The sequence below is a fragment of the Rhagoletis pomonella genome, unplaced genomic scaffold (genome assembly GCF_013731165.1).
Source record: "Rhagoletis pomonella isolate Grant_MI unplaced genomic scaffold, Rhpom_1.0 Rhpom_scaffold_00008, whole genome shotgun sequence".
In the NCBI taxonomy this organism is placed as follows: domain Eukaryota; kingdom Metazoa; phylum Arthropoda; class Insecta; order Diptera; family Tephritidae; genus Rhagoletis; species Rhagoletis pomonella.
The window spans coordinates 28161411-28180883 of record NW_023458562.1 but is presented as its reverse complement, the minus strand read 5'-3'; the positions used below and the strand labels follow the sequence as shown (position 1 = coordinate 28180883).

At 39.0% G+C, this 19473-nt stretch overlaps 2 protein-coding genes across 4 annotated transcripts in view; both read left to right on the top strand.

The window, feature by feature from the left end:
* LOC118745252 (trypsin-1-like) overlaps positions 1-14940 on the top strand; it is a 137779-nt gene extending 122839 nt beyond the window's left edge. The window contains exon 3 of the mRNA XM_036478779.1: positions 14884-14940. Within this exon, the coding sequence (XP_036334672.1) occupies positions 14884-14940 (57 nt within the window). The remainder of the gene's footprint in view (positions 1-14883) is intronic.
* Positions 1-19473, top strand: part of LOC118744576 (leucine-rich repeat-containing G-protein coupled receptor 6-like) — a 175025-nt gene that overhangs the window by 16975 nt on the left and 138577 nt on the right. The gene's annotated exons all lie outside the window — the stretch shown is intronic.

Here is a 19473-nt window from a genome sequence, read left to right as displayed (position 1 = left end):
GTTGCCGTATTTTTGTTTTTAATGCCTATTTTTGTTCGTGCTGTTGTTTTCTGCTACACTGCTGTTATTCGCTTAATTCTCGTCCTTTTGTTTGCTGTCGACTGATTTTTCATCAGATTGCCAGTCTGCCGGGCAACTCCGATGGCCGCCAATAACTTAGGTGTCGGCTGCGTTGGCGCGTCATTGAGTATCGGTTGATTGATGTAGACACGCGCGAAAGCAAGTGTAGGCCACGAGTTTCGAGGTGTTGTTGGCAACTGCTGATTTGACAAGCTTGATAAGCCATTTGCTAGTTTCTGAGGTAAAAATGAATTGTTGGCAGGACAGACTGAATATGTTAATTTTATTAAATGGAAAAAAAGCAAAATCGATACTTCGAAATCGAAGACTTTAAATGCTTTGTTGAAAAATGTGCCACAGGAGAATACACAAACCAATCTGAGTCCGTATAAAACATTCAGCAAACAAATAGTTTCAAGACGGGGTCATTTAAAATGCATTTCTGTGTACTGGTTTTCGTAAGGTGGCTAGGGAAAACGGTGCGCCATTTTGCTATGGCGATGTAAAAGTGGTAGATCCATATATGTATTTATATATACTACCTCTGTTCTCTTAGCCATTCTTGAGCTACCAAGTTCCGAATTAACTTGAATTAAGAAGCGTGAATCCGCTAATCGCACCAGCTGAAATCCTGTAAAAAAGTTCCGCCAGTTTCTTACCTTTATAATTTCAGGATACATACTTAGTCCCGACTTGGTACGAAGGAAAGCATATTCTGGGGATCTTCAGAAAGCCCGCAATATTCATTTCCGTAGCACAAAGCTACGCACGAAGCTTTAATCGTCACGTCGGAAACAGTACTCATAACTTTTTAAATACATCCCATATGTTATGGTTTAATCTGATGTCAATTAAGTCATCAGTAGGATTTTCTATACAGAGTTTCTCGTAAGCTTAATATTTTTTTTAAGAAGAAAAAAATTGTTCTCAATATATTTCGTGTTTTAATTTCTGGGAATCTTCGGGAATCGGAGGAAAGTCCGTGATTTATTTTTCGGCAATTTTTTTTTTGGAGTAGGTCAAAATTTTCTCAAAATTCTTAACTTTTCGGATTTATCGGCTTTTGTCGGAACTTTCTACGTGTTTTATTTTTGAAGATCTTTTGGGAGTTCTTCGGAATTTTTTCTAGATTGTTTCATTCAAAAGATTTCGTGTTTAATTCTCGTAGATTTTTTTTTGGAATTTTGTCGAAACTTTTCTTTGTATTTTATTGTATTTCGGACGATTTTTTTTGTTTTAATTTTCCGGATTTTTTTCTGGACTTTTTTTCTTCGTGTTTAATTTTTCGGAATTTTTTTGGAGCATTGAAAATGTTCTGAGGATTTATCGGATTTTTTCTGGACTGTTCTTCCTATTATAATAGCCTCAGGATTCTTAATTTTACAGATTTTCTGGGACTTTTCTTTGTGTTCTTTTTCGAGATCTTTTGGCAGTTCTTCAGAATTTTTTCTAGATTGTTTCATTCAAAAGATTTCGTGTTTTATTTTTTTTCGGATGTTTTGAAACATTTTCGTGCTTTATCTTTCGAGATATTTCAGGATTTTTTGATTCCAACAATTTATTTTTGAGGATTTTTCAGAAATTTTTGAGATTTTTTAGGGACTTTTCTTCGTGATTATTTTTTTCGGGATTTTTTTTTTTGGAGCAGGCAAAATGTTCTCCGGATTTATTGGTTTTTTCTTCGTATTCTATTTTTCGGAATCTTTTGGGAGTTCTTCGCATATGTTTTTTTTGGACTTATTCATGCAAAAGATTTGTGGCCTAAAAATTATTCGTGTTTTCGGATTATTCGGGAATTTTTGGAATTTTTTCGAGACTCCTCTTCCTGCTTTATATTTCGGAATGTTTTGGGGATTTTTCCCTTAAAACGACATGTTATTGAGCATAAAAATATTTTCAGGATTTTTCGTGCTGTAATTTTCAACTTTTTTCGGTGCTTATCTTCGAGTTTTATTTTTCGGGATTTTTTGATTCAAACAATTTATTATATTAGCAGAAAAATTTTTGGCAGGATTATTAGTGATTTAATTTTATGGGTTTTCAGAAATTTTTGATATTTTTCGTAACTTTTCTCCGTGTTTTATTTTTATGGGATTTTTTCATTCAATTGATTAATTTTTGGGCTGAACAAATTTTCTTGGGATTCTTCGATTTTTATTTTTTTGCAATTCTCAGTAGTTTTTAAGATTTTTTCGGGACTTTTCCTCGTGTTTTATTTTTTGGGATCATTTCGCATTATTTCGGAATTTTTTCGCGATTTCCGGAGACTTTTCCGTACAACTCAAGTTTTATTTTTCAGGGTTTCTCTGAATTTTTTCGGGATTTTTTGTGACTTTTCGGAATTGTTTCGGGTTTAAGTGTTTCGATTTTTTCTCGATTTTTGCGGAACTTTTCAGGGTTATTTTGGTGCGAAGGTGCAAATCCACCTCAACTTGGTTGAACTAAAATTGCTTGCTTTTTTTTTTGCAAAACATATACCTGGTACAGTCTCTGGTCTTCAAATGATCATGTCTGGTTTTATTCGGTTGCCCGCAAGGTTTGACAAATGAATTTTTAGCTCATCTCAAACGTAGAGGTAGATTTCGGTGTGCACGAAAATGCGATGGGAATAAAGAGAAATACTCTGCTCTAAGATTTAAAAAATTAAATACATTTGCCACTGCGAGGAGAATGTCAAAGAGGTGAAAGTGTGATATGGTTGGAATACAGTTATGCCTACTATTTACTCTTACTTTTGGGAGCTCGTTACCATAAGCACTTGCCTTAGACATTGTTATCTACTGGTAATAGCACTAAATGACATTCAGAATTCTTAGTTGTTCATTTGCAACATTCAACTGATACCCGTACAATACATTTATGTATTCGAACATATTTGGTAACATTCAAGCAGCGAAATTCCAGAACCGACAAACCACAGACCTTCCCATCGGCGGCTCACTAGCTTTCGGAATGTCCGTTACACACTCGGCAAGTTCCGTACATAAACCGGATAAACGAATAGCTGCCACATGGGAGCAGGAAAAGTGTGTACACAAAGCAATCTCTTGCCAGCTTGTATGCAATAAGCAACAGGATAAATGCCAGCAGAGGAAGGCCTAGAAATCGCCAGCAGTGCAACGTATAGCCAAAAGGAAACCGAGGGCAGTCAGGAAATTGAACAGAAGCAGGCGGGTGTTGGTGATGCGAGAAAGCCGGTAGGAGATCTGACGGAACGGTGAACGCTGCTGGCTGCTAGTGGGGCAAGTGTTGTTGTACAGGTGCATGCTAGCACGTACTTACATACATATAACTTACCTGTATATGTGCAAAATATAAAGTACATATACGTAACTTATGTACATGTGTGTTGGTGGCGTTGTATTCACATGCATATTTGCGGTTAACTGCAGGATACATTACAGGAAGTTGTCGTTTTCGCTTAAACGGCAAATAAGAATGCCGGAAGATGAAGTTTTTGGTCAGTGTTGCCACATATTTGCTGCTGGCTCTTTTGTTGCAAGCATGTGCACATACACCCACACAGAAATGTACCTGAGTTATACACATACTATGTATCTAATGTTACAATTGCAGCTACAAAAGTTGTTGTTATTGTTGTTGTTCTTGATTCAGGGAACTTGTTAGCAGCGGTAGTGAAGCGGAAAGGAATTTTACAGCAAAATTTTATTCAAACGTATTGTCGGCAAATACCTATGCATCTTGATATGTGTGTGTATGTCCAATATGTGGGCGTGTGTGTATGTGTGTGGGTGCTATCACAGGTAGACATTGCCATGTTACACGCATATATTTTTCCAAGGTTATTTACAGCTTGCACCTGTAACCCGCTCAGCGGTTATCCTGCTGGTTATCTGCTACTCATATATGCGTGCTTGAACGTTTGTTATTTTTGTGTGCACGTTGGCATATATGAGCCCAAGGATTCCGGCTAACTTGAGTTACTAAAGTGGCTAGTGTTTCGGTTTGCTGATTTCCTGAAAACTCCGTCCATAGTTCTTATTACTGTAGCTGTTTGATTCGTCTTTTCTTTTTGTATTTTTTGGGTAAAAATTTTCGTTTGCGGCTTTTGCTAGTCACTTGCTTCAACTGATTGTAGTCAAGGTTATCGGACACTGAAATACCTGCCACCTACATACTCGTATAAATGTTTTCGTCCTAACTCTGGGTGTGGTCTTCTGATATGCCGTTGATATATGCGCTTGAATAGACATACGGGCTTTTAGATGTGTGTTGCAGCATTTATCTGTGTTGGTTAAAATTTATTAGCTGAGCAAAATGGTTTGGTATTTGTTGGCTAAGCATTTCGGTAGCTATATTTGGCCGGTTAGTTTGAAGTTATGAAATTTTAAAGATTTCAAATGAGTTACAAATTGTTACGGAACAAAGCACAACAAGAACAATCAAATCTATTACATGACGTAACTTGTCGCCCTGGTTAGCTAGTTGTTGTGCTGAAACTTTGGTGGTAGCAGAGCATGGAAGACTCCGAACTGAAAGACCAATGCATTCCAATTATAAGTTCCTAGCACTGATTGCATAATATATAGTAGATCTACAAGTCGATAAAAATGCACTAAAAGCTTAGGCTACAAGTTTCAGATTCCAATTCAGAGAGCCCCTTTTACGAAATATGGTACCTTAGCCTGTATGGTTTTAGCGGATATCCGCAACTTGCGTGTCTTCTCACCTTCTTAGCAGCTCTGATGTGTATCCTTTGGATGGACTACAGAAAAGCTGAGGGAAATATAGGGTCTGTTGCGCTCCAATTTCGCGAGAAAATCAGCACTTTTTTTGCCACCAAAGCGAAAGTTACCTCGTTAAGTGTTCCTTGTTTGTTTAGTACAGTTTTGAAAAACGGCTATCCGGTATGATGTTTATTCTTCGTAGACTTTCGCGGACAAAAGTTGCGAGATATTTCGACAGAAATATGGTTAGGTCTGTGCCCATTAACACGTTTCTAAAAACACACCGTCCCAGTATTTATTTGCATCATCAAACTTGATATACTTCGTTGGCTATTGTGACTACCGTTTTGTAAGAGGTTTTCCAAGATATTTTCTGCTTCGTTTTTTAACATCCAAAAGAAGTTTTATAGATGAGTTCATTATTTCAATAGGCCAGACATACTCAAAATCTGAGCACCGATGTTTACTCGTCCTCAAGTTAAAGGTTAAACAGTCTGCTGCAGAGGACAAACCTGCAGGCGCATGTGACTACGTCCTAAGAGTCCAGCTTGCCCAAGCTCCTCTACGATTCTGCAGCGCTGATGCAAGCTTATGCAGGTTTTACTGGTTGACTTATACAGATGCTAATGGAAGCACCCTTAGGCTCTATAAACTCTTTGTGATACACTTTCTTGGGTCGATGACGACAATATTTATAGAAATACTTAGCACCTTGACACTTTCTTAAATAAAACAGGCGAACAAGTTTTGGTTGGAGATAACGTCGCCGGAGTCTCTCTAATATCGCACTCTTCGTCTTGACTGATCCTCCAGTCTTTCTGTTTATTCCGTTCGGAGATGCATCATTCAGTAATTAAGAGATTTGAAGTCTATTAATGGTTCTTCTTTTAACAACTTTTCCACAATGGCTTAACCGTGCTCACTGCCCAGTTTTGTCGTATTTTCTATGTTAAGAGTTGAAGAGCAGCATAACAATTCTCAGCTCGCTTAAAGATAGTTAACCTATTCAGAAGACCTCAAAGGAAATACAAAAAAAAGGTTGCCTTTAATGAACTAACGAGAGGCATACCAATCTTTATCCTTTTTAAGAAGTGGAGTGGTAGATTTTTGCAAAGGACTAGGACAAAGAAAAAGGAATGCCTACTACCTCTTACGCCTCTAACACTTACGGATCTGGATATTATCGAAATACGATGAAATATTGGTCTCGCGAGACATGGCATTAATCCAGTGAACAGAAGATGGACCTATGTATGTTCCTTTGGAACAATGTATACGGCATAGATCCGTCGATAGCTCCGGTATTAGTAGTACTCTAGGATTTTAAATGTTAGATATAAAAATACGGCTGAAGATAGAAATAAGTATGGTCCAACCGAGTTAGAAACAAAGATAAGACTTGTCCTTCGAGTCGTCGGAACCGGACGGCATTTTACCTGCCCAGCTATCGTATCGTCGGCTGTCTGTAAATTCCAAAGAGTGATCAGTGTGGCGTTTATTCCGATAACCGGTAAAATCCCCCATACAGGATTTTTGCTAACCTTAGTAGTCTGATTGAACTGCCCAAAAAAAAAGTATTTCTCGAGATTGCTTATTAAAAACTCACCATTCTTATAGCAAAGGACTATCGGTGGATCTCGTTCTGCAAACAAAAGTAAAGAGGATAGAGAAAGCAATTCGACAAGGCGTTTTCGAAACGGCAGCTAAGGTTGGGCGTTTTTGTACCTAATTCTGGTATGGGGCGATCTTTTCGGGCGTTTTCGAGCCCGCAGTCAAATAGGGCGTTCTTCTACTCAATCAACGACTTTCTGTTAAAGTTGACTGACGACCTAGTATGGTTTTATTATTATTTATGTGTTCAGCCAAATAGCCCGCCATCATTACCAAGTAGTAAAGGAGAGAATTAGCTGTCGCTGCGATCCTTCAATAGCGTAAAATACTTGTTTCTAGGCAGAAAGCTGTCTTGTAAGTTTATTAAAAAAAATATGTATATAATTGCGAATATTTCGAGCACTGAACCACGCCGGACGGTTTCGGCTCCGCTCAGCATCGAATATCCCAAGCTGCTGGCGGCCTTTTGCTAATCATAACATCCTGATTATGCTTAACCGCAATGCAAATTCAGTAGCTAACCACAAAACACCCAACACTAGTGTACTTACATATGTACGTAAAATATATGTAGCATGCTTGCTAACAACTTCGATACTTACTTATCTGCTCCAATTTAATAAGGAGGTACTTTGCTTGCCACAACCAATACTTCAACTTGTAAAGCCTTTGTGTGAGTCACCAAAGAAAAACGTAGAGAAAAGAAGCAAAATTTTGCACAGGTAATAATGAAATTCGTTACGTTTCATCAATATTGGCCGCTATTGTGCAACACCTGCATACATCACCTGAAGCGTCAGTGGCAGCAGAACGAAAAACAACAACGAATGTTAGCTAGAGTTATAGGGCGGCGGCTCTTGTTCTGGTTGGCACAGAGGGTTTTTGCAAGCGAGGCATGAACAACAATACTTGCCAGGTCAGCAGCGCCAACTAGCTGCAGTTTAGTCCTTGTACCTACTTTTCCTTACATTCACCATCCACCTGATTTTTGTCACCTGCCTGGACTCTTGCTTAGCCACGCAAACGTTTTAGTTTGAATTTCACTCCATTGGGCTGCGGTATGTGTCTGCCTTTGGGCTATAAATAAAATTCAGCAGACAATTGAGTTTGTAAATGTGCCACCAACTGGCTGCATGGGATGACCCGTCCTGCATAGTTAATCCGCCCTGCAATTGTTTGTAGGGGCCAGCTGTTTTGCTGCTCAAACGACACACAGAATTTATAACTCGCACACATTCACTCAGCTGTTCTCCGTTTTGCTAAAATCTGACTACTGACTGCTGTTGCTTTTGTTTCCGCTTCTAACTCACTGCGCCCCCTGTCAATCCGGGCGTTCAGAAATGCGCCCGCATTGAGTGATTTTATGAGAGCGGGTCAATTTTAATAGCTCATGCATGCCTTAGTAGTGCGAACGAGTAGAGGTATGCTGCGGCGCTACTTATATTGCGCAAGCTGTGCTAGTCTACACCTTCCTCCCCGTCTACATATTCCGCCCCGCCTGTGTCCTTTTATGCTGCAGCGCTTTACTCTTTACTGCCCCCATCCTTCGTGTTATGCCCAGCCCTGCCTGGCTTTCAATCATAATAGCTGTCATCCTTTCAGCTTTCACTTCACCTGCTACTTTACCCTTTCGAGCTTTCAAATGTTTGCTTATTTGCTCGCTTTCGCTATGCAGTTTTATCCTTACAAGGACACTGCTAGTTCGCATATTGCAGTTTGCATCCTTCGACAGCAATTTTAGCTGCATGCTTTCATAGATTTTTTATTGCCGTTAAATCGGTGCAAATATTTGTGGTGGATAATTCGTGAGAAATCACGTTGCGCTGAGTGTTTGTTTTAGTGGGAATTATTATTTTTTAATATCCTTCAATATAAATGGCTATTACTTAGTGTGTACTACGTGGCAGAATCGGTGGGTAAAAACGGTATCTAAAAATTTGTTGTTACTAAAGTAAAGGTGCTTATTGCGAATATTTTATAATTTTCGGCAGATTTTCAATTAGTAAATTCCTATGTATATTTGAGGATGTGGTCGTGTTTATGTTGGTCCCTAACGTAAAATTTGTACAAAAATAAATATTGAAGAATTTCAAGGATTTCTAAGGATAACATACTTGATGGATTGAAAAGAAAAATTAGTTTTTAGAGACAGTAATTCTTTTGAAATTGATGTTACGTCCGGTGTATCCCAGGGTAGTCATCTTGGTCCCATATTGTTCTTACTTTCAAGTTCTTTAAATCTTTGATGTATGACGTCATCAGCGTTAAGATTTATAAAGCCACCACAACGCAAGATGATAAAGACCGACTCCAGGCTGACACAAATGAAGTGATTGAATGGTGTGACGTAAACGATATGACGCTAAACCTCAATGATTGTAATTTATTAGTTTCTCTAGGAGATCCCCCGAACCATATAATTATATGATCCTGTATGTTTGTTTAGATCGGGATACATATTTTATTTATTTAGGCTTCACAATGGACCCTAAACTAAGCTTTAGCTCCCACATTAATACTTCTGTTAACAAAGTCAGAGGAGTTTTGGCATTTGTTAAATGATGGTCAAAATAATTCAATGCCCCTTATATTACCCTTTTTACATCTTTACTAAGACCTATTTTGGGATACACTTCAATAGTATGCAACCCTTGATATCAAACTCGCTGTGATAAATTGGAATCAGTGTAAAAAGAAGTTTTGCTCATTGCCTTGAGAAGTTTCCCATGGGATACATAAAAAAATCTTCCATCCTAAATATAACAGCCGACTGAAACTTATAAACCTGCCAACACTTCATAGTCGCAGAGAGATGACTGATGTGTTAAGTATTCATATTTAAATTAATACATGGAATGGTCAGCAGCTCATTCTTACTTAATGAGATACGTTTTAATGTGCACTCCAGACGCTCAAGTTATTTGAAACCAATTTGGCTCATCGATACTTCAGATTCGGTTTGAATAAATACCTTATACCTATGAAAGTAGTATCACTAACTCGACTTTATGATAGCTGAAATACTTAACCTGTAGCTGCTCAGTTTATGTGGTAATCGTAAAAATTTCCGGGATCCGGGATAACACCTGAACGTACCGAAGCAGACCCGTGTTTAAGTGCAGAACAGTCCGGACTGTTGCTTCGTCGGACACGGTTCTCTTGAACTAAATGCTGCATATCTAGAAAAATACACCGACTTACCAAAGTACCCTTAATGGTACGCAAAATCGCGACCCTACTGGCGTCCTTATAGTAACCTTACTATACTTCTGCGTTACACATGACGATGGAGTCCGCTTGAAGTACGAGCCCTATCGGACCGGAGATATTCCTCCTATGGTTTTATAAACCAATTGCAGTCCTATGGCCGCTTTTAAATTTTGATGATAATTGATGTAATCTTAGCATACATTTGTCTTAAAATTATAATTAATGTAATGTCTGTTAAAAAAAAAAATAAATACCTAAAAAAACATTTTAAAAGGATATTTTCAATACCTACTCGTGCTTGTGAACCAAAAAAAGTTGGTGTTTTCCGGTTCTACTATTCGTATTCATATTCGCGTTCGCATTCGTATTTGTAGTAGAATTCGTGTATGTATTCTTATTAGTACAGACGTTTGTATTCACGTTCGATTTTGTATTCGCTTTTGAAACCCTAGTCGTGTTTGTATTCTTGTTGGTATTCATATTGATATTCGCATTCGTTTTTGGATTTGCGTTTGTATTTATATTCATATTCATATTCATATTCCTATTCATATTCATATTCATATTCATATTCCTATTCCTATTCCTATTCCTATTCATATTCATATTCACATTCATATTCATACTCATATCTATTTTCATAGTCGTATTCATATTCATATTCATACTCATATTTCTTTTCATATTCATATACATATTTATTTACGTATTCATACTCATACTCAGATTCATATTCATACTTATATTCGTATTCGTATTCATATTCAATATCATCTTCATACTCACGATATATTTTCATATTCATATTCATATTCAGTTTCGCAGTCTTATTTGTATTTCTACTCTAATTCGTATCGTTCATTTGTATTCGAAGTCGTTATCGTTATCATAGCTCTGAGAGTTGGATTGACGTCAATAAATATTAATGCATCCGAATTGTGTTGTTTAGTTTCAACTTGAATCTTAAAGAGTTCCTGTAATAGTTTAAGGAGTTGCTTGAGCAGGCATTTCGCTTCAGTGTTTTAAGAAGCATTTAGTTCCGAACTGCTGACACCGTCAACTCCAATCCAGGTTCATCACTGATTCCGGTGTATCGTCGGTTATTAGTCCTTTAGGCGCTATGCAGGTTTTCTTAGAAATTCGTTTCTGGAATAATTTCACAGTCCACTTCACTCATAATTTGTTCTATATGCACCTTATTCTGAGAAAACTCTTTTCTGTTAGTTTTTATCTGATTTGAGGTACTTTTCCAATCACCTCTACCTTAATAGGTTTACGTAGTACTATGAAATTTAATACCACTTTTTAATTACACGCTAAACAAGAAAATCTAATTAAGGGTAGAATTGTTACGACACTTGAAACGCAAACTTAATAATATTTAACGATATTTGCATTTAGCCGATTGAATTACGAATGTGGAAATGTAAAAAAGGATTAACGTTGAAAAGAAATCGATGTACGTATGTAATATAAGTAGCTAGGAAAAAGTCGTAAATCCGACAATCGCTACAATGCATATATGGTGACATATGTACATACAAGATATGTTAGTATGCCCAGACATATGACTGCGCCACTGAAAAAATAAAAAAATAAATAGCTAATAACAATAAAAGCGAATGGCGGGAAATGAACAACAGTTTATGTATATGGACTCATCAATGAACAAATACGTATAGGTGCTGTATATGTTTCTTTTTAAATGGACCCAATTGGAAATTCAATGTACTAAAATTTTCTTTCACCTTAACCATGAACCAGTTTACCCACCCAAGGGCAAGGCGTACAACTTTAACAATGATTTATTCAAGGAAAACATATAAATTATCTAGATTAGCTACTAAGATACGTCGGACTAAATTTTGATGACAAGCTCTTATGGGATCCGGACCTAGTTGAAGGCATTCAAAATGAGTAGAAACTATGGCTTCAAACCCAAACCGATAGATCGGATTTATAAAGCAATTTCCATTGAATAACCTAAACATTATAAGACTTCAAGACCGACCACGGTATCGTAATGGCTGCCAGTGTTAACTACATATCTAACTATGTTTACTCTGATAACAGAGCTGTAGCCCTGCTCTCGAAATAAACATGGCTGGGATGAACACGTATGTCTTGGAGGCTTTTATCAAATGGGTCTTTGCTCCTAGTCTAGGGTATTCCTGCTTCTCAATAAACCCGAATATCTGCGAAGATGGAGCTGTAATGTATCTTGTTCGTATTCATGTCTGCAACTTCTACAGCCCTCTAGCGAGGGGTAATTACCGTTAAGAACCGTTACTAGTCCCGAAAAGTCAGGTGTGGTCATCTGTAACAGGTTTTGTGTTCTTTTTCATAGGTTTTGTGACGTAATGATATTATCCGATTTTAAAGATTGTGTAGAAAATTTCCCCGCATATAAATACATAGTTTCGATTGGGTTGAAATCTGGTCCGCGTTTATGGCCAATGAGGAACCTTCGGAAAAAACTCGAAAGTTCAAGCAGATGGACTTGATCATCCCTCTACTAAGAATTAGAAGAAGAAGCCTGTGCCAACTTCAACTTCTCTTTTGCTGCCAACGGTGTACAGATAAATTATTTAAGCGAAAGTATCACATTCCTCTTTCGACTCGGCCATCGACGACTCGAAAGGCCTGGGATATTCTATTTCAGATCGTTTGTAAACGATGTCCTGTCTTTCTTTTATATGACGAAGCAACTTCTCTGATAGCCTGAACACAATGAAAATCACAAGCTACGGACCACAGCTGTCAAATTATTTTTCCACGTATTCTTATGTTTATAATTATTTTCGCGACAACTGTGGTTGTGGCTAGATTGATCCATTTCTATTTATCCAGCGACATACAAATTCAAGATATCGCTGCCGCGTTCAAAAAATTCATGTCGCCATCGACAAAGCGTTCAGTTAATGAAGAGAACAAATTGGAAGCTGTGGCCCGTAGCTCATCGTTTTCAATGTGTTCAGCACTTGAGTCTTACAGTGGATACTGGCGAGGTGAGAAGGTCAACGGGAAATAGCTTTTTAATAATAGATATGGTGTGCATCCGTAGGGCAAGTTTTCATAATATGTGTGTAGTCCCCACACATGCGGTCCTCTTAACTCTGCCTAGTTTTACTTCAATTATTGGTTCCGTAAGGCTGTCCATAGAATCGAACGTATCACTTTGGTGTATATCCAAAGTACAACGATTAGGTTAAAACCCAAATCTTCCCGAAAAGCCTCTGCAATCGAACAATGAGCAACGAATTTATAGATATCCTTGTCAGAAAAGGCCAAGCACAGTATTTTATATGCCCCGGACCATTCATTGATCTGCAATGGGATGCTGTGGAGACGAAACTATAACGTCTGGAAATGCCGTCTATTCTACAACAAGGAGAATCATGGCACTCTTTCACTTTACAAGGCACGACGTAAGAATAGCATAAGGCTTTCTTACCGCCGACTGCGCTGTAAGGTAGCACTTGTCAAATTTTGGGCTTATTTAGGAGACTTTCTCCCACCTCTAAAAATAATCTAATATCTAATCCACCAAGCATTTCCTACTGGGATTAGTGCCTTGCCTGATCCCGCACTACGCCAGCATAAACCGGGCAACCACGCAAATTTGCATAGAGAAAGGAAAAAGTCGTAAAAGCTGTCAACAAGGCGAAAGAACTAATCAACGCTAATAAATACCGAATACAATGCAACAGCAGTACATGCCACATGCAACAAACTAGGCACATAAAAAAGGCTACGTAGGCAACCGGCAACCTGGCAGTCAGCAAATGCGTAATTAACGATGCTGACGAAACGCAAAACAGGAAAGAAGATACACATGTACATTCGTAATAAAAATGTGCAAGAAGAGGAAGAAGTGGGGGAAAGTAGAGGAGCAGCAGCATGCAACATGTTGCAAGTGTGATTGCTGCAAGGCTGAAATGGTCAATAGAGTGGCGCGTCAGGCGGCCAACATAAACTAAATATAAGTACATACAAGTATTGGCCAGTGTGGCAATAAACGCCTGCGCGTAATGGCCAGTGGCAACAACAATAATAAAAGCGAGAAAAACTGAAAAATAACGAGAAAAGGCAATCGTAACTAAGGCATTTAGCAAATATTGTTGCACTGTGCATATTATTGTTGTTGTTGCTGTTGCTCTTGCTGTTGCTGTTGATCTCTCTGCCTCAATAAGTGCCGCTAACCTAAGCGTCATTACTTTAGTGCAACTTATGACTCTATTTCGCGAAGAAGAAGAAGAAAACGAAGAAATATGTATATGCGCCAATGCTGCCGTGGGTGCAAAAGTGTTGCATGCAACACAAACATCCAACTATTGACCGGTCCGAGCGGTCATGCTGTCCGGCTGCTCGCTCGCCCGCTGCTGGCATAAAATGCATAAATATTTAAGTATTTTAAAGTTGCGCGCGTCGCTTCAGGCCGCTTTGAATCCTCAACTGTCCGCATTGGGTTTGTAGCGCCCCACTCACTGTTAGCGCTGCCACATAAAATAAATTAAAAATTTGCAAACTTCTCATTTGCCGCAAAGCGTTTTTCATTTTCGGTTTGTTGTTGGTGTTTTTCTTCATTTGCACGACTCATTCACACTTTTCATACGCCTCGTTTGTATTATGCGCGGCCATAAAAAAGCGCATTCGTTGTTTTTTCCTTTTTTTGTTGGAGGAAAAGTGTCGATTGCCTTTGCTGTGGGCAGCCATTTATGACCGCTAGTTTTTGCAGTGCAAACTTTATAGTAATATTTATTTATTTAGTTTTTTTCTTTTGGCCCCTTAGCTTTTAAATGTTTTGAATTTTATTGCCACAGATTTACAGAGCAAAGCGACTGCAGGCAAATTGTTGATATGTAATGTAGTAAGTGATACATAAATCGTGGTAGCGTTTATAGCTAGCGTTCATGACTCTAACTTGATATTTGTAATTTAATTCGCAATAAATGCGATAGGATTTATTAGATAGAAAATAGTTACGTTTTATGCTTTGATTGCGAAGAAGTTTTCATTAGACAGTTTTCTTTATAAAATTCTGAATGTTGGCGTCTGGGAGGGTTTCTATGGGAGTGTGTTAGGTGGATTTCCTGGCTGATGAACAGAAAACCTTAAGTCTACTGTATCAGTTCGTTCTGATTTTGGGCTGCCAACAATTTCGCCTCTCCGGTCACCTAGCGCTCAAATATAAAGCTGAAGTTTTTCCTGTCCTTTGGTCCACTGCAACGGCTGTTAGAATGTCTGTCCCCGCCATGAGCTAAGGCTGATTCTATAAACATTATATCCCTAATCTGTTTTCCATTATTCACAGAAGCAGCGGCAGAGCCTCTCGAAATGCGCGGATCAGAGTTCTGTGTGGCAGCCGTGAGTTTTTAGGTCATTTCCCCTGTCCCATTTCCAATAAAACCTTATTTTAAGACAGTCGTAGGTATTCCAAATCTGTCTGATAATCCTATACGAATCTGTACAGGTCCGCCTTTGCTTTCGAGTCGAAAATTCGCTGTTAATTTCCCTGAGCGAGGTGCCTAGATCCATCGTGTTGTGCAGAGCCGCACCTCGCTAGTTCATCCGCTGTCTCAATCCCTAGGCCCTGGGATCCATGAGTTGCTGCCTGGCTCTCTGACAAAATGATCTGAATGACCTGCGTTTCTAGCATCTTAAAGACCGCAATGACTTATAGGTTATAAATTGAGCGGGCACGTTCAGATTTTCCGCTGGCTACGTCACGTTGGTTCAAAAGCCGCGGGCCTCGGAATTCCGCTAAGTTTGGTAAAGACGTAATCCCAATTACACCCTGGGTGAGTGAGGGTGTTTCCGGCTGCAGAAGTTCACGCATGTTGGGAGAGGTTTTGACTACCATTCACCAGGGAGTGACCAGAAATGATTATTTTTACCGGTGTTTACATCAAGTATACTCTGCGTAGCTTCCGAACACTCATTCGAAAGCGAAGGAGTCAGTAGGCTGCGCTTGGGAAACCGTGAAAAGGCCTTGGTCTCCACCCTTACCGACGAATGGTTGTAGAGCTAAATAAGAAGAAGAGAGGCTGATATGAGGGCATTACTAAGAAAATTGGATATGTTTGGGTTTTTCGTATCGTTGTCGTCTACCCCCTGTGATGCTTTAAACTTCTTTCCAATCGGGTTTATGGGATGTTAGGTTCCTCTAAACTCTTCTTAGTTGCTAAATTTTTGCTCATTGAGTCGTTAAGATCTTCATTTATTTACACAAGTTATGGAGGTCGTATACCACCTTGGAAATTTTTGCTCCATTTAAATATTCACATCCAATTTGAGTGACTAAGGCCTGTTAAGCTTACAAGTTGTCTTGATATGATTCCCAGCTTGACTTGAAAGTTTATAAACATTCCTTATGGGGACGAGAAAATAATAACGTCAGATAGAGACAGGGAAGGAAAGGATTAGAAAGAAAGAAGGAAAGAATGACAGACAGTTAGAAACAGAGTGAGCTAGAGAGGAATAAAGTACGAATGAAAAGAAGAGAGAAAAAGAAGAGAGATGGGCGGAGGAGTAGGGGCAAAGAAAGAGGGAAACAGCGACGGATTTGGAGTTGGGGAGGAGGGGCATAAAGAGGTGAAAAAGAAAGGTAGGGGTTTACATAGAGGAAAAGAGAGAGGAGGAGCGGTAGAAAGAGATAAAGAGATAGAGAAATGAAAACTGGAAGAAATGTAGGAGAACAAAATAGAGAAACATAGAAAAAAGAGAGAAGAATAGAAAGAAGAAGAGATTAGAAGATAGAGAAGAAGACAGAGGAGAGGGAGAGAGAAGGAAATAGAGAAGAAGACAAAGAAGAGAGTGAAGAAGAGAGAGGAGGAGAGAGATGAGAGTGAGAAGAAGAGAGAGAATAAGAGAGAACGAATAAGGGGAAAGTAGAAAGGGAGAATATAGAGCGAGAAGAAAGAGAGAGAAGATAGAGCGGGAAGGGAGAGAAGAAAGGGAGAATAGAGAAATGAAAAGAGAGAAGGGAGAAATGAAATGGGAGTAGAGATAAAAGTATTAAAATAGGAAGAAAAAGAAAATTAAATAAGGAGTCAAGATTTATTTACATTTAAACAACACAAAGTTTCATTGTAACGCATGTATTAGTAGTACCTGTCTTTTTTATTATTTCAGCATTTTCATATTCGCCCAGCTGACCTTTTATGAGCGCGCAATCATTTGGTACTCAAAAATTTTTGCCTCTACGAAAATTGTAAAATTTTCACTTTTCATTTGCATAAATCGATAAAAGGCAATCATCATAAATACACAAAAATACTCTTAGAGGTATGTATGTATGCATGCATATACCTTCTGCAAGCAAGTTGCTGGTGCACCGCGCTTTGATTATTCACGTGGAAACGCAGATGAGCGCGCGCCCGTACCACCATATAGCGGTGGTACGTAAATATTGCTGCAATGTTGTAGTAAAATATGCAATAAAATACAATTCACACGCCCCGCTGTGCTAGCCAATAGCTGCTGTATATTGTGACAATTGCAACATTTACAGCAGCAGCAACAACAAAAAAAACCATTTGCTTCAATCGCCAACCTTGAGCTAGCAGAAGTGAGTAAAGTACTTTAGCACTATTGCATTGTAGCAAGCTGTTGTTAAAACTGGAGTTGTTATTGTTTTCGCCTTTACTGCCGGACTGCTTGATTTGCTGCCGAGCGCTACTTGCCAACATAGCCAATGTTTAATTCATGCGATTTTAATATTTTTCGCGCGCATAAATTAAGCATTCAAGAGTCAGAAAGCCAAAAAGCTAACCAGCAACCAACAACCAAAGGACCAACAAACAATGCGTCCTCGAAGCCAGGCAGCATTTGAGGGCGCAGCGATGAGTCAATGTGCAGTGCAACGCGCGCAGATGTAATCAGAGCTAGCAGCTATAGAAGTAATAATAAAGCAATAACAACAAAAACTTGTAACAATAGCCACAGCATTTTTATTTTTTGTTGTTTTTTGCTGCAACAATGCTGCGAAATCAGAGCGCGGCTGGGACGCTGCGGTCGGATGTGGTTTTTGTGGTAAGTAGGATGAACGCGGCCGCTCACCGCCGCTGGCGCTAAAAGTAGCAATGTATCTTTGCATTGTTGTTGCTTTTGTCTATCTCTACTAATACTAGTGACTGCTCCTGGATTTGTGTGCTCACACTTTTGTGGCTTGGCGGCTGTGAATACTGCGGTGGCCGCGCGGCCGGCAGCAGCCTTCTGGCTTTGGATTCGGTTTTGGCTTCACTTCATCGACAACTTTATGAGTTTATGATTTTGGGGCGTTGTGTTCGAGCAAACTTTTGCGCCAAATGCATAAACAATGCAAAAGGGCAACTTTACAATCAGCCACCACCACCACCAACAATAATAATAAATTTCTTGCCAATGTGAATATCAAGCTTAACGGCGCCACACCGCGTCGCCCCCAAAACGCTTCACGCAAGTGTCAGTTGAAGTGTTTTATTGTTGTTAATATTATTGTATGTACATTGTTGAGTGCGGCGCTTTATTGTTGCTGTGTTGCAGTTGTTTTGATGTTTCTATAACTGCTGCTGAGCAGTTGTCTTTTGGTTATTAGTTTTTCGTTGTGATTGTTTGCCTTGTTCTTTGGCGATTTGCGAAATTTGCGCCAAAAGCGTACTTTGCTCTGTTACTGTTAAGCGTTAGCATGAGCGGTTGCGGGCGTAGACGTCTGTCGGAGAAGTTTTCTACCAGTATTGCACAGTTTATAAAAAAACGAAATAAGCTACTTGCTAGCAATGGAATAATAAACAGTGCAACACTTGCAACTGCCCAGCACGCCTTCGTTTGCCTACTGACAGCTGAAATAACAGCGAAAAATCGCACACAAAAGAAATCAGCAGTCATAGGTCTTGCAAATAAGCAATGTTTCATGCTGAAGTGTGATAATTTGCAAGATGCAAAGTGGCAGATACCTACAAATATTTAGATAGTATTAACTATTACAATTTTACAAGTGTTGATGATTGCATTATTAATACCCGATCCTTAGGTAGTAATTCAGTAATTTTGTTGTAACCCAGAGTACAATATTCAACTGGTGCAATAGGCAGGAAATTAAATGGGATCTTAGACCAGGCCTTTGTTGGCTTGAGCCAAGACCAGAAAACGGCACTATAACGGCTTGAGAGAAAGCGCCAGGCCTTTCTTCCTCGGCTAACCGGTGCCAATCAGAAACATCAAGTAAAGCCAAGTTCCTCTGTCAACCTTCAAGTACCTCGGAATAATACTAGATAGTAAGCTATCGTGAACCTTCAAAAACCTGTGGCTTATCGCCCTCTCTTCCTCATTGGAACTTTACGGCGATAGTTAGGCCGATACTGTTCCATGGGTTATTGGTTTTGTGGTCAGCAAATGAGAAGAAAATATGTCTTAAGTGAATGGAAAGTGTATATAGGCTACCAATGATCGTCATGCTAGGGAAAGTTTGGATTACACCAATGGCAGCAATCTACACCGCGTTGCACCTCTTGCCAACGGACCTATCGGCCAAAAATTTAGCGTCAAATACTAGGCTGTATGCTATGTGCCAGTTTATGTGCAGGTCGTGCGGTCAGATTGACTACGTGTTACCAAATCTGCACTTTGGGAAAGCTTCGAAGCAACTGTAGAAGTCGAAGGCTGGCGTGAGAGCATGTGGAGTGGTACATAGATGGATCGAAGATGGAGCAGTATTGGTCACGTGTGTCAAGTTAGCACTACACTTTTCGAAATTGGAAAAGTTAACTACGGCATTAAGTGTAGTGTTTTTGTTGTAAATTTGTTGTGGAAAGAAAAAATTTGTAGCTCTCGTTTTTTAAGAAAAAATGGTATGTAGTGCTAACTTGACACCATACACCTAGTCGATAGAATTGAGATATTGAAAATGTTATAACGGCATTAA